The sequence below is a fragment of the Moschus berezovskii genome, chromosome 25 (genome assembly GCF_049115385.1).
Source record: "Moschus berezovskii isolate FMDL1 chromosome 25, NW_MosBer_1.0, whole genome shotgun sequence".
Taxonomy (NCBI): domain Eukaryota; kingdom Metazoa; phylum Chordata; class Mammalia; order Artiodactyla; family Moschidae; genus Moschus; species Moschus berezovskii.
Genome location: NC_142484.1, coordinates 36612732 through 36626911, shown reverse-complemented (window position 1 = coordinate 36626911; position 14180 = coordinate 36612732). Strand labels below are relative to the sequence as shown.

General features: G+C 43.1%; 1 protein-coding gene across 5 annotated transcripts in view; it reads right to left on the bottom strand.

Moving 5' to 3' along the window:
- ANKRD42 (ankyrin repeat domain 42) overlaps window positions 1-8647 on the bottom strand; it is a 56716-nt gene extending 48069 nt beyond the window's left edge. For 3 of the 5 annotated variants that reach the window (XR_016036453.1, XM_088832487.1, XM_088832486.1), the window contains exons 1-2: window positions 7613-8647; window positions 2880-3046 (exon numbers count right to left, since the gene is read on the bottom strand). Coding sequence is in view for 4 of the 5 variants with exons in the window: in XM_088832487.1 (XP_088688613.1) it covers window positions 2880-3046; window positions 7613-7670 (225 nt within the window). In the remaining variant the exon portion in view is untranslated. The remainder of the gene's footprint in view (window positions 1-2879; window positions 3047-7612) is intronic. The other 2 variants (XM_055416102.2, XM_088832485.1) reach the window with 2 other exon arrangements.
- Window positions 8648-14180: the final 5533 nt, after the last annotated feature.

The following is a 14180-nucleotide window of genomic DNA, read 5'->3' as shown; positions in this document are numbered from 1 at the left end:
AGAGCCTAGTGGGCTACAGTCCATGGGGGTCACAAAGAGCTGGACACGACTGAGTGACTAACATTTTCACACTTTCACTTTCTTTAAGGAAGGTTTACTGCTTCTGTTTTAGAGCAGTAATCTTGTGTGTCAGTTATAACTAGAGGAAGACGATCCAAGAAAGAAGGAAATAAGTAGCTCTAAAGCAGTGGCTATGAAGGTGGAGAGGACAATTCTGAGAGTCAAAGATGGAAGAAAATCAACAAACTTCGTGATCAGTTCTCAGTACATCAATATGCACCATGAAGCACTTCATCTAGACAAATGCTTCTACTGTGTTTTGCTCCTGTAAAACCCTGAGACAACTCAATAATGATTCAAAGGACATTAACCTGGAAAGTTAAGAAAGGGAATGAAAAGAATAATGGTTTAGTTTTAGACCAACTGAATCTGAGATGCCAGTCAGGTATGCATAAACTGCTGATAAGCACTGTATGAAGAAACCAGAATTCAAATTCTGGAGAGAAAACAATTCTGTGAATTATTATACAGAAGAGATTAAGACAGGGAAGTCTAAAAATGGCCTGGAGAGAGAGTGTAACATAGAAGAGAGAAGTCCATTGGCAGGGCATAAAGAAAATCACTAATTTGGCAGATTAAAATCAGTATTTCCTCTTCTCTTCAAAATCATTTTTAATAAAAAGGCAAGAAAATTCCATCGTTGATGAAGCTAAGAGACATCTGAAACCACAAAACAGATGGGAAAGCTGCCAAAGTGTAGATTAATCAGGGATGTTGGAGTAAACAGCAAAGAAAAGCCCCACTCGGGGCTTCAGGCACAGAAAGACCCAGCAGGCACATTCCTCCCAGGTGAGAGGGAGCCACTAAAAGGGCAAAGGAGAAAACTCCACAGTTCAGGTGGAGCACACAAACTGGTGGAGAGAGATTCTTTGGGCCAGATTTGGTTCCAAGAAGCAGAAAAGCCCAAACTGACAGGAAATCACACAGAGACTCCATATTCATAGAAAGCAGACTGTGTGGCAGGGGGAGAAAAGAGAGATGCATAGTGCAGCCTACAGGCAACAGAGAAATGTAATAGCTAAAATAAGCTCCCCACACATAATCATGAGAATCATGAGGAAAATTCCAGCTGGCTTTGTACACAGCCCAAGAATAAAAAGTTGTGCATACAAATAAACTTATCTATGAAATAGAATCTGCCTGCAATGTGGGAGACCTGGGTTCAATCCCTGGTCTGGGGAGATTCCCTGGAGGAGGGCATGGCAACCCACTCCAGTATTCTTGCCTGGAGAATCCCCTCGGACAGAGGAGCCTGGTGGGCTACAATCCATGGGGTCACAAAGAGTCAGATACGACTGAGCAACTAAGCACACAGCGCATGAAACAGAAATAGACTCACAGACACAGGGAACAGACTTACCATTGCCAAGACGGGGCAAGGTGGAGGGAAGGACCAGGAGTAAGGGACTAACAGACGCAAACTATCACATTTAGAATGGATAAACAACAAGGTCCTACTGTATAGCACAGAGAACTATATTCAATATCCTGTGATAAACCATAATGGAAAAGAAATGAAAAAGAATGTATATATACAAGCAAAACTGAATCACTGCTGTACACCAGAAATGAATACACTGTAAATCACCTATACTTCGATAAGATAAATCAATAAAAAAGGAATTTATGCATTAAAATATTCACTAAGCACTGCTTGCACTACTGAAAAACTAAAACCAATGAAATATCCATCAATCAAAAAAAGTGATTAAATTCTGATATTTACCTAAGAATAGACTACTACAACATGGCTGAAAGAAATGAACTAGAGTACATATAGGGAGGAGAACATGGCAACCCACTCCAGTGTTCTTGCCTGGAGAATCCCAGGGACAGGGGAGCCTGGTGGGCTGCCGTCTATGGAGTCGCACAGAGTCAGACAGGACTGAAGAAACTTAGCAGCAGCAGCAGAGTACATATATGTAACCACATCGTTAAGTCAAAAATACATTGTTAAACAAAAAAAAAGCAAGCTGCAGAATGATCGAAATAATATGACATTCATATAAAACATGTCATTAAAAACCATGACCTAATCATATGTAATAACAGCATAAAACATAGATGGTAATAATAAACACCAAATTCAGAGTAACAGTTATCTCTGGAGTTGGAAGAAGAGAAATGACATCTGGGAGGGGCACTCAGGGACTTAAAATGTATCTGTGATATTCCATTTCTTTTCCAAAAATCTGAAGCAACTATAGCAAAAGTATTAGGATTTGATAGAGCTACATATGCATTATGTTATCCTCAGCAAGACACCCTCTATGCTGCTTTTGGAATCCAGCCACCATAATGAGAGGAATCATAAACTAGTCCACATGTGGTGACCTCACAAAAAGGCCTGCGTGGAAAGGAATCAAGATGGCCAGGGCCCACAGCCAACTTCTACAACCAGATGGCTGTGTGATCAAGTCTTCAGAAGATTCCAGCCCTAGCTTTTAAATCCTCTCGCTGGAGCCCCCAACATCACAGAGCAGAGAAAAGGTGTCCCTGACATCCAAATTCTTGCTTCACTCCTAAGAATAAATAAATGGTTATTTTATGCCACTAAGTTTTAGGATACAATTTACTACAAGGCTAACCAGAACACCCAAGTGTTACAGTGAAAAGAAAAATATTTGTATATATATGTATAACTGAATCACTCTGCTAAGCAGCAGAAATTAACATTGTAAATCAACTATGCTTCAATAAAATTTAAAAAAAGAAAAACATTTGAGGTGCCCAGCATAAGGCCTCAGTCCTGTTTGCTAAATTTACAAAGCTGCCAACAGCTCCAAACTTACCCAGTTTAATAATTTATAGTTTCTTACCTCCAAACTGCCAGAATGTGCTGCCCAATGTAAAGGGGTAAATTTATGGAGAATATCAACTTCGTTAATGCTGGCACCACGTTGTACGATTTCTGAAAGCTGCTTTACATCTCCAGCACGTACTGCATCATGTATGCTACCAAAATGCACTTTCTTCCTGGAACCTACTGAAAAACCAAATTGCTTAAAATGTACTGCAAAACTAAAAAAAGCCTAAGCATTGACATATATAATCTATCACGCGTAAAGTAGGTAACTAGTGGAAAGCTGCTCTATAACACAGGGAACCCAGCTTGGCGTTTTGTGTTGACCTGGAGCAGGGAGGGAAGTTTAAGAGGCAGGGGTATATACATAAATAGAAGTATGACTCATTCGCATTGTTGTACAGCAGAAACCAGCACAACACTGTAAGCAATTATCCTCCAATTAAAATATAAATTTAAGATAAAAAAAGACTAAAGCAACAATTCAATCGAAAGTACAAACTCACTTTGGCTTTCCAAATAATTTACTACAAAGATACTCATGAATAACATCTTAGTCAGACTTCAATTTCCGCTCTAATACGTAAAGAGCACAGAAGTCATCACCTACATTCATACAGGAAAAAAGCTGAACAAACTGAAAATCAACAACTTTTCTTAGACTTATCAGAATTCAGGTCTCAGGGCAAACAGCCACCCTGAATTTGGAGCGACAGGTCAAGAGAAACGTGGTCAGGTTCAGCTCACCTGGAGCAGAAGCCACTGGAACCACAAACTTCCAGAAGCACTCAAGTGGTAATTTTGACAAACTGTTGGGGGCCGGGTACGTACTAGCCTAAGAGTGAGAAACTCCTCAGGGCCATAGTCTTACAAGGCCTCCTCATTTTCATAGATTTTACCTTCAAAACTCCACCAGGTTATCACTGTGAAAAACCAAAAGAAAAAAATTGCTTCATGTCTGGTAGAGGAAGAGAGAGGTGACCATTTGGAAACCTGCCCAGCTATTCTCTGTAACAAAGGCCTACTCTCCAGTGGAAAATCAGAACCTTATCTCACGTGGGCAGATACATCTTATCAATGTTTTTCATATCTTTCTCATATATCCTACACTAAGAAAGGGATGGCAAGTCACAACTTTTACTTCATACATGAAATGTCATATTTTATAATTTCATCAAGACTGCATTGTCAGCCTTACTGTCCCGTGAAATAACGTGCGCTGTAAACCAGAAGCACCAAAAGTATCTAAGCATGAACAGACAGTAGTTGGAGAAGGAAGTAAATAGTTCAAATCAGTTGACAGCTGAAATCATTTCTTACACCAACTGTTAGCAAAATGCTATGCATTTTACTCCAAAATCCTTTCTGAGCATCTACCATATGCCAGGCACTATAATACAATGAACAGACATGGATTTTAGACATTTTCTTTCCACAGATGCTTTTAAAACTATTGGGATAAATTTGATACAATAAAAAACCTGACAGTAACATCCTAAGAGTACAGGTGAAATAAAGGAGGAAGAGGAGGAAACAGTGGAGCAAGTCTCTGAAGAACAATTGAGATATATGTAACCGGGCAAGGGAATAAGGAAGCACCCCACAAAAAACCAAACTACTTGGTAAATGTTTATTGATGTTAATCCCCCTAGGTCAGACCTTCATTATTATCCTTTACTTATTTCTTTTAAATTTTGGCATAAGGGTTTGTATTTGGTTCTCCAAATGAGCAGTGGGGCCTTAGTTCCCCAACCAGGGACTGAATTCATGCACCCTGTAGTGAAAGTGCAGAGCCTTAACCACTGGATCACCAGTGAAATCTCCATTATTCTCCTTTAAACAAGTACTGCAAGATCTACAAATAACATTCTACCTATTTTAATCCATTTTATACAGGAACACTCTAATCCATCATATGCAAGGACACTATCCTGATCACTTCAAGCCTCCACACATCAAACTGCTTCTGGTTATCCAATGCTCATCGAGAGACTCTCAGTATGATGGTCTATGCCCTCCCATAACTTGCTGCATACTAAGTCGCTTTAGTCATGTCTGACTTTGTGACTGTATGGCTGTAGCCCTCCAGGCTCCTCTGTCCATGGGATTATCCAGGCAATACTGGAGCAGGTTTTCATGCCCTCCTGCAGGGGATCTTCCTGCGTCTCAGGGATCCAACCAGCGTCTCATTATTTCTACTGCATTGGCAGGTAGGTTCTTTACCACTAGCACCACCTGGGAAGCCCTCCCATAACTTGCCTCCATCTAATTTCACAACCTTTTTTCCCACCACATGCCATTCCAGTTTATTCATTCATCCACTCATCCACCCACTCAACATTAACCTGGCATCTATCATAAGTATAAAAAGATCAAAAAGATGTGGTCTCTATCCTCAAGGAACTCACAGAGATATACAAATACAAGTCACAAAACAACATAGTAAGAGCAATGACACAAATATTCCTAAGAACTTATGGAAACAGAAGACTTCTAACTCAGCTAGGATAGGAGGGAAGGAGAACAGAAAAGGGTTCCTAGAAAAGGTAACACCTGAGATGAATCTTCAAGGGTTAGCAGGACTTTGCCAGGTGAAATGCATGTAGGGAAAGGCATCCTGGACAGTTCAAGAAACCATAAAAATACCCACCCTACTGTGGAAGCATAAGGTTGAAAAGAAAAGAGACTAGAATTAGAGGCAGGCTGTGCTGAAATTTGTTAAGACTTGAACAGAGAGCAGGGAGCCATTAAAGGATTTTAAGTAGAGGACTAAGACTGATCAGATGTGTAACGCTGGCTGCAGTGAGGGAAATTAATGGACTGGGGAGCAAAAGGGCAAGAGAAGAGACTCAAGGAGACCATGTAGGAAGATATCCACAGGAGTCTCCACCAGAGAGGTTGAGACCCTCAACTAAGAGAACGCCAGTGGAACAAAAAAGGAAACAGATTCAACATATATTACGCAAACAGGATGAAATGAACTTGGAGGGATTTGGTGTGTGAAATAAGGGAAGAATAACAGGACAACTCCAAGTTGCGTGACTAAGTTACACAAGTGGTATAGTGCCACTGAGACAACCAACACTAAAGGTCAGAGAGGACATAATGATACAAAATCATATTTTGAATGTGCTGATCTTGAGGTGCCCAAGGAAGAGTTCCACAAGGTAGCTGTACATGTAAGTCTGCAGCTCCAAGAAGAGGTCTGAAGCTGAGCTCTCACGGTTAGCTGTGTCTCGGTAGTAAGCAGCTTTCTCTGATCCCCAACCTCACCCCACAATGGAGCCAGGGGCCCTCTACTCTTCCTTATAATATTCATCACACTAGTAATTACTTGCTCAGTATTATCTTCCCCACTAGGAGGAAGGAATGTGTTTGTCTTCTTTGCTCACATATCCTTAAGAAAGAGCACATAGTAGACACTCAGTAAATATTTACTGGATGACTGAATGAATAACAGATTCAGAGGTCCTCAGTAGGGTTGAAGTCATAGTACATAACAAGGAAAAAAGCATCAGTGATGGCACTATCCAAGAAAAAAAAAAGCAACATTTAAGGAGAGGATAGAAGAAAAGTCAGGATAGATGGGTGGATAGCTAGCTAGCTAGACAAACAGGGAGAGTCAGGAAAGGGGAAGGAAGAAAATTCAGTTCAGTTCAGTTCAGTCACTCTTTGCGACCCCATGAATCACAGAACGCCAGGCCTGCCTGTCCATCACCAACTCCAGGAGTTCACTCAAACTCATGTCCATCGAGTCGGTGATGCCATTCAGCCATCTCATTCTCTGTCATCCCCTTCTCCTCCCTCCCCCAATCCCTCCCAGCATCAGAGTCTTTTCCAATGAGTCAACTCGTCGCATGAGGTGGCCAAAGTATTGCAGTTTCAGCTTCAGCATCAGTCCTTCCAATGAACACCCAGGATTTATCTCCTTTAGAATGGACTGGTTGGATCTCCTTTAGAATGGACTGGTTGGATCTCCTTGAAGTCCAAGGGACTCTCAAGAGTCTTCTCTAACACCACAGTTCAAAAGCATCAATTCTTCCGCGATCAGCTTTCTTCACAGTCCAACTCACATCCATACATGACCACTGGAAAAACTATAGCCTTGACTAGACGGACCTTTGTAGGCAAAGTAATGTCTCTGCTTTTTAATATGCTATCTAGGTTGGTCATAACTTTCCTTCCAAGGAGTAAGAAAATTAGGTGAGTCTAATATCTCCAGGGCTTCCATGGTGACTCAGAGATAAAGGACCCACCTGGCCAATACAGGAGACCCGAGTTCAATAACCTGCTTCGAGAAGAAACCCTGGAGAAGGAAATGGCTACTACAGAGTTCTTACGTGGGAAATCCCATGGGCAGAGGAGCCTGGCAGGCTACATACAGTCCACGAGGTCGCAAAGAGTCGGACACGACTTAGCGACTAAACAACAACAAACAAATACTATTTTCATAGTCAAATGCCGCAGAGACGCCAAGAACTTAAAAGGGATTTTAACAAGAGTTGCTATCACCTAGGAACGAAGTCTCAGGAATGGGCGCAAATGGGCGCCCCCCCCCCAAAAAAAAGGAAAGCTGGAATGAGGGAGGATGTGGCCAGATGACCAGATGAGTTTTGGGACCCACTGTAAATAGGTCAATTAAGGAGAAAGAGATGAGTGACAGGTGAGAAAGGGAAATGCCAAGAAGGGGCTGGAGTGAGAAAAGTGGAGTGTGGCAGAGACAAGGGCCAGCGAAGCGGTCCGACTCACACGGGGTCGCAGTCTCCGTGGAGGAGGTGGACGGGCCTGAATCAGAGATCCCGGGCATGGTGCGGCGACTAGGGCTCCGGGGGGGAGTCGAGTCCAGGCCCCCGCTGCTGCGGCGGTCTTCGCTCGCTGTCACCCACGAGTCACTGCAGCAGCGGCTGTCGCTCTCGTCGTTGCTAGGCCCGGGACCGCCGTCCTCCGTCGTCCTCCCCCAGGAGGCCCGGCAGCGGGAACCGTCGTCCTCACTTTCCCTCTCCCAGAAGCGGCGGCGGCTGGCGTCTTCGCTGAAGCTCACCGCGGAGGACTCGCTGGCCAAGTAGCCGCGGTCTTCACTCAACCCCTCCCAGGAACTGCTGAGGCTGCGGCCGCCATCCACACTCGCGCCCTCCCAAGAGCCACTGAGGCAGCGGGGGCGGCGGTCGTCACTGCCCCTCTCGCCCGAGTCGCTGGCTCGGAGGCCCCGGACCTCCCGGACTTCCTCCCAAGTCCCGCTGAGGCGGAGGCCGCGGTCGTCTCTGACGGATCCCGAGGTGTCACTAGTCGGGTGGCTTCCGACTTCACTGAAGCTCGCGTCGCTGCTGAGGCCTCGCCTCAGTGTCTCCCAAGAGTTGCCGGGACGGTGGCCGCCGTCTCCCCTGACTCTCTCCTCAGAGGCGCTGCGGCCGTGGTCCAGGTCTTCGCTGACCCTTCTCGAGTCATCGCGGGAGAAGCCGATGTCTTCACTTCCTCTTCCCGTCGGTACCCGGCAGCGGCGGTCGCTCTCCTCGCGGATTCTTTCTCTGTCTTCGCTAAGACAACAGCCCTGGCCCTCGCTCACTCTTTCCCTGGACGGATCACCGCGACGGCCGTGCCGGCCGTTTCTCCTCCACACGCGCTGGCTGGTGCGGCGGCCGCCGTCTTCGGTTGCTACTCCGCGCAACTCGCTGTGGCGGCGGCCGCCGTCGGCGAGCACCCGCTCCACCGAGTCCCTTTCCAGCGTCCCGACACCAACTACCTGGTTGGGGGGGTGGGGGGCGCGGAGCCGGCGCCCTGGAAACGGGTAAACTTCCGGCGCGGTGCGGTCATTTCCGGTTCCTCGCTGCTGTGCGTCACTTCCTGCTTCCTTGCCCTTTTTTTTTTTTTTTTTTTAGTATTCTTTATTTTTTTCAAGGCGTCCCCTCTAGCCATGGTGGTGTGGAACGGATTTCGGTGAAATGGCGCTCGGCCTCACGTCCAGCCTGTCTCGGCCCCATCTCTATAAACGACTTGGCATCGGTTGCGCCCGCCAGGGCTCGGCGACGGAGGAGAGGCTCCGGGACTGCAGTCGGCGTCTGTGACCCGAGTGTGTGCAGCGAACCGGGCGGGGCCTTGCATCCTCTGGAAACCTAGTGTCCTTTTTCGGTGCCGGTTGGAGCGCTGGAGAAAATACATTCTTACCCTGTCATGAGTACGGACAAAAGATCTAATGGAGAAGTTAAGCGGCTGCAGCGCTGTCGTTTCATTGAATGTGCCCACCGCCAGCCTCTTTGATAATCGCTTGGTACTATTTCTCACACTAATTTTGTAAGGTAGGTGTTATCCCCGTTTTACAGATGAGATTCGAGGTATAGTAATTTGTTAAGGCCATACTGCAGGTAAGTTGCAAAGCCAGTGTGAAAAGAGAGGTCGTTAGTGAAAAGAGAGGTCGTTAGTCAAAAGACTGCACCAGATCTCCTGACTCCCAAGATTTCGTTTCATTGTAAAATGGTTTCTTTGAACAGTTTGGCCCAGATCTTTCTCTGCAGTCTAGTTGCTTGACATGTGTTTTTCCATTCGTGTTTATAGCAAACACGGGTCAGGTGTTGTGCTAGTATCTGAAAATACAGAAATTAGAATTCTCTGCCCTACAAGGGCAAGAGCATCACACACTTTGATTCTCCTCTTACCCTGTTGGGTTTTTTTTCCCCCGTCCTTAACTACCTTGCCACAGGTTTTGTTTTGTGAACACAATTGGGAAATTCCTCTGACCCTGCCTTTCCTCTCTTGAAATATAGTAAATGCCTTTCTTTACCTTTCATCGCCTTTTGTAATAATAATAACCTCCATTCGTTGAGTTCGCATGATGTGTTGTTTAATCTTTAATATAACCTACCAGGTTGGTATTACTGTTCCTTTCTACAGATAGAGAAGTTTAACGCCAAAGTTAATTTTTGAGGGTACACAGGCCCCGACGGTAAAGAATCCGCCTGCAGTGCGGGAGACCTGGGTTTGATCCCTTGATTGGGAAGATCACCTGGAGGAGGGCATGGCAACCCACTCCAGTATGCTTGCCTGGAGAATCCCATGCACAGAGGAGCCTGGCGGGCTACAGTCCATGGGGTCGCAAAGAGTCAGACTCGACTGAGCGACTAAGCACAGCACAGCACACACAGCTAGTAAGTAGTGAGTAGTAAGCATGAGGTGTCCAACCTAAGTCTTGATTTTGCTGTGCATACTCCTCAAAGTCTCTGAATTCCCACAGTCTTTATTAGACCAAGTATCACATTGTATTAGTTAACCTGTTTAACAGTTGGTGCTCACTCCTACCCCCTAGGGACTCTGACCTGGAGGGTAAGAACTGTATGGTTAGTTCATCATGACATTCCTAACATCTCAAATGCCTAGTTCAAGGGAAGTGCTTTCTAACTGTTGTTTGGGTGAATGAGTGGGTTGATGTTTGGTTGATTGTCTGGTAAACTAGTAGATTGAAAATAAATTTTTTCAGGGACTTCCCTAACAGTCCAGTGGTTAAGATTCTGTGCTTCCCCTGCAGAGGGTACCGGTTTGAACCCTGGTTGGGGGACTGAGATCCTACTTGCTGTTTATCGAAGCCAAAAAAAAAACCCAAAATTTTTCAGTTGCTAGGAAATTTGAGATTAGTCAGCCTAGTCCTCTCATTTTTGTAAATGGGGTAACCAAGGCCTTTTGTCTTATCAGACATCTGTTATTAATATGGGCCAGTTCTTATGCTAAACGATTTGTAAATAGTCTTAAACTTAATCTGTATTATTATTTCTGTTTTTACAGGTGAAGAAACCAAGATTTGGCCAAGATCACATAGCTAGGTAGCAGGGAGTTAGAACCCACTCTGACTGACTCCAAATTAATACAGTGTTTGTAGCCATCTTATAATAATGGTCAAGGCTTTCCTTTTGGCTCTGTTGTATGGATAAACACACTGAGGGAATAAGGCAGCACATTCTTAAAGGATATACATATGGTGGAAAGAATCAGGAAAGAAAACAGAGAAGCAGGAAAAGTAAAATCTCCCAAAATAAACTTAAAAGGAATTAAAGATAAAAGTAGAAATTAATGAAACAAATAAAATTGATCATAACAGTAGCTGGTGTTTGAAAAGAACAAAGAGCAAAGGAAAGAGGAAGAAAAGGAAAGAAAACGGGAACAAGGGGAACATATTACAGATATGAGGGACTTTGAAAACAGAAGTGAATTATTTGTGTGTGCTCAGTCACTCAGTGTTGGCCAACTCTTTAGGACCCAGTGGACTCTAGCCTGCCAGGCCCCTCTGCCCATGGAATTTTCCAAGCAAGAATACTGGAGTAGGGAGCCATTCCCTTCTCCAAGGGATCTTCCTGACCCAGATATTGAGTAGTCATTGCAGTACTTTGTAAATTAGAAACTTGAAGGTACATCAGGGAAAGAATGGCTGGATAAATTATGTTATATTCATATAATGAAATATTACATGAGGAGAAATGCAGCTCTCCATGCATTAATCAAAATGAAAATAGTTCTAAGACAGTAAATGAAAAAGGAGGCAAAACAATACATATGTGATCTCATCTAATTTCTAAAAATTACTTTGTAGAATTTTCCAGAGTTTGGTAAAGATCTAAATTGTTAACACAGTGGCTACTTCATAGAATAAGATATGAAAAGAAACTATTTTTGTCTGGTATCAATTTTTAACTTTTTAGATATTCCTAAGTAAAATTAGGAAGCACAGGAAAATATGCACTGTTACATAAAGCAAAAGATACTTTTAAGAAGTATATGAGCCAAGAATGATTAAGAGGCTAAGAGGATGCTGTTTTTAGCAAGTCATTGATAATATTCAGGAGAGCAATTTTAATGAAATAGGACAGCTATATAAAACACCACAGGATTTCAAGGTAAGTGAGGGACTAACTGAAGGAAGTGTCTCAAGTGAAACACTTCAGAACACACTGAAGTGGGTATCGGCATTCCAGAGAATCAGAACCCTTTGTAAGTAGGAAATTTGTGGTTACAAGTAAAATTGGCTATCTCATTTTTTGCACAGTGGGGTGATAAATCTGGTTCCCCTAATCCTCTGTCAACTAGCTCTTTCCATCTAGTTCTACAGGAGGGAGTAGGGCCAACCCCAGGACAAGAATCAGGTAGGTTTCGGAAACCATCTCTGCTTTCTGCCTTTACACCCTCTTGGCTTCCCTTTGGTGCTCCCCTCTGAACCCTCACTGGGCTGCCCCATGGGTCCTTTTTTTGCTCTTATTCTGTAACTTGTCCTTCCCCACCTGCCCAGCAGCGCCCATTATTTCAGAGAGCTAACCCCATATAGGAGTAGGAGGAAAATTCCTACTCCTACAGTAGTTCAGACTGTTGTTGACAGTAACCTGATTTTCCATCTCCACCTCCAGACTGCCTCCTCTTTAGTCAGCTAGATCTTTCCATTTGCAGACAATGCCTAGATGCCTTATTCTATCTTTCTGAATATTCTGAATAAACCCATCAAAACATTCATTGAGTGCTAACTAGGCGTAAAGAAAGCCATCCAGGAAAATATAACTAGAATCTAAAATTGTCTATTTTAGGTTGAACTATTCTATGAGAATAGCTTTAACTGAGGTATACTCCACATTCAGTGTTAGATGTACAGCAGTGATGTAGTTTTTGTGGTAAGGGTTATGTTTCATTTATAGTTGTCATGGCCACATTCCTTGTGCAGTACAGTATTTCCTTGTAGCTTACTGTATACATAGGTGTTGTACCTCTGAACCCCTTACTCATACCTTGCTTCTTCCCCTTCCCACTTCCCCACTGGTAAAACTACTAGTTCTCTATTTGTAAATCGTTTTTGTTGTTCACTAGTTTTATCTTTTAGATTCGACACACTTGATATCATTATTTTGTTATATTTTTAATATATAATGAGGTCCTTATTTTTCTCCCCAAAGCTTATTGTTAGCTGAGTAACAAATTACTTTGTAGTATTTTACAGAACATGAAAGTTGGAAGTTAAAAGTAGGTAAATTATGTTAAAATCAGAGGATATTGTAGAGGGTATAAACAATGAAATATTCTTTTTATTTCTCCTCACAAATTTCCAACTCTTATTTCAAAAGACAGTACTCCAGGAACTTCCCTGGCAGTCCAGTGGTTAAGACTCCATACTTCCACTGCAGGGGGCACAAGTTACATCCCTGATCAGGAAACTAACATCCTGCATGCTGTGAGGCAGGACCAAAAAAAAAAAAGACTATTCCATCTTCCCTGGGGCCTCCTTTAGCTTTCCTTGCTATATATACTGTCTTGTGTAGAGTAATGGTTCTAGTTCCTAATGGTATGTGTTAACTCTTTTCCATTTTCTTAACAGGCAAAAAAGTAGTGCTGCTGATTTCTAGATCAGTTGTCAGATCTAGCTGTTTACTAGAATTAACTATACAGCTTTTTAATTGAGATGTAACTGACATAGAACATTGGTTTTGGTGTAACTCGACCTTTTTACGTATTAGAGGTGTCTCTGAGAATCTACTAAGTAAGATTGGAGGTAAGCAGTCTCTTCTTAGCATTCACCATGATTCTAATGCACAGCCAAGTTGAGGGGCCATCCTTCTAAGTCACTACCTGACATCTACATCAAAAACTAGGAACTGAATTTTCAACTTCACCTGCAGATACCTGTGAACATCTAAGAGAAATACTGTCCCTCCTCCATTCTAAGTCCTCTTGTGCTATTCTGCCGTCTCTCTCCAGCTGAGACTGGTCTCTCCGTCATTTCTGTCTTCAGTCTGTCTCTCCAGTGAGTTCCATTAGTAAACTAAGTGCTAACATGTTTATATAACTACAATTAAATCTCTCCAGTTAAATTTCATAGACTAGCAGCTCTTTTTGTCACCTCTCACCCATACTCAACTGTTGTTCGGTCAATAAGGGATACCTCTCAGTTTTTCCATATTTGACATTTTTGACTACCTATCTGAAAAAAAAGATCTCCCAGTTGTTGGTTTTTAGTTCTTCAATTGTGGTTGTTTCTCACCTTCCCACCTATGAGTCTGTAAATGTTTGTTCCCTGAATATTCTTAGTATATATGTAGGTTTGAATGCCCCCTTCCTCAATTGTGACATACTTATAAGCATTTGATAAAAATTATGGTCTTCCCCCAAAAAGGCACATGAAGTCTTGGCCTACATATTTAGATTCAGACTGCAGCATTTCTTCCATGACATTGTTCATACAACATATGAATGTTTTATCTCTCGCAAATCATAAATGTTTGTCTCAAATCTAGTGGACACCAGTTTTCTCACTGGACCTCCCCACTGCATTTACTACAAATGTCTTTCAGTTTTTATT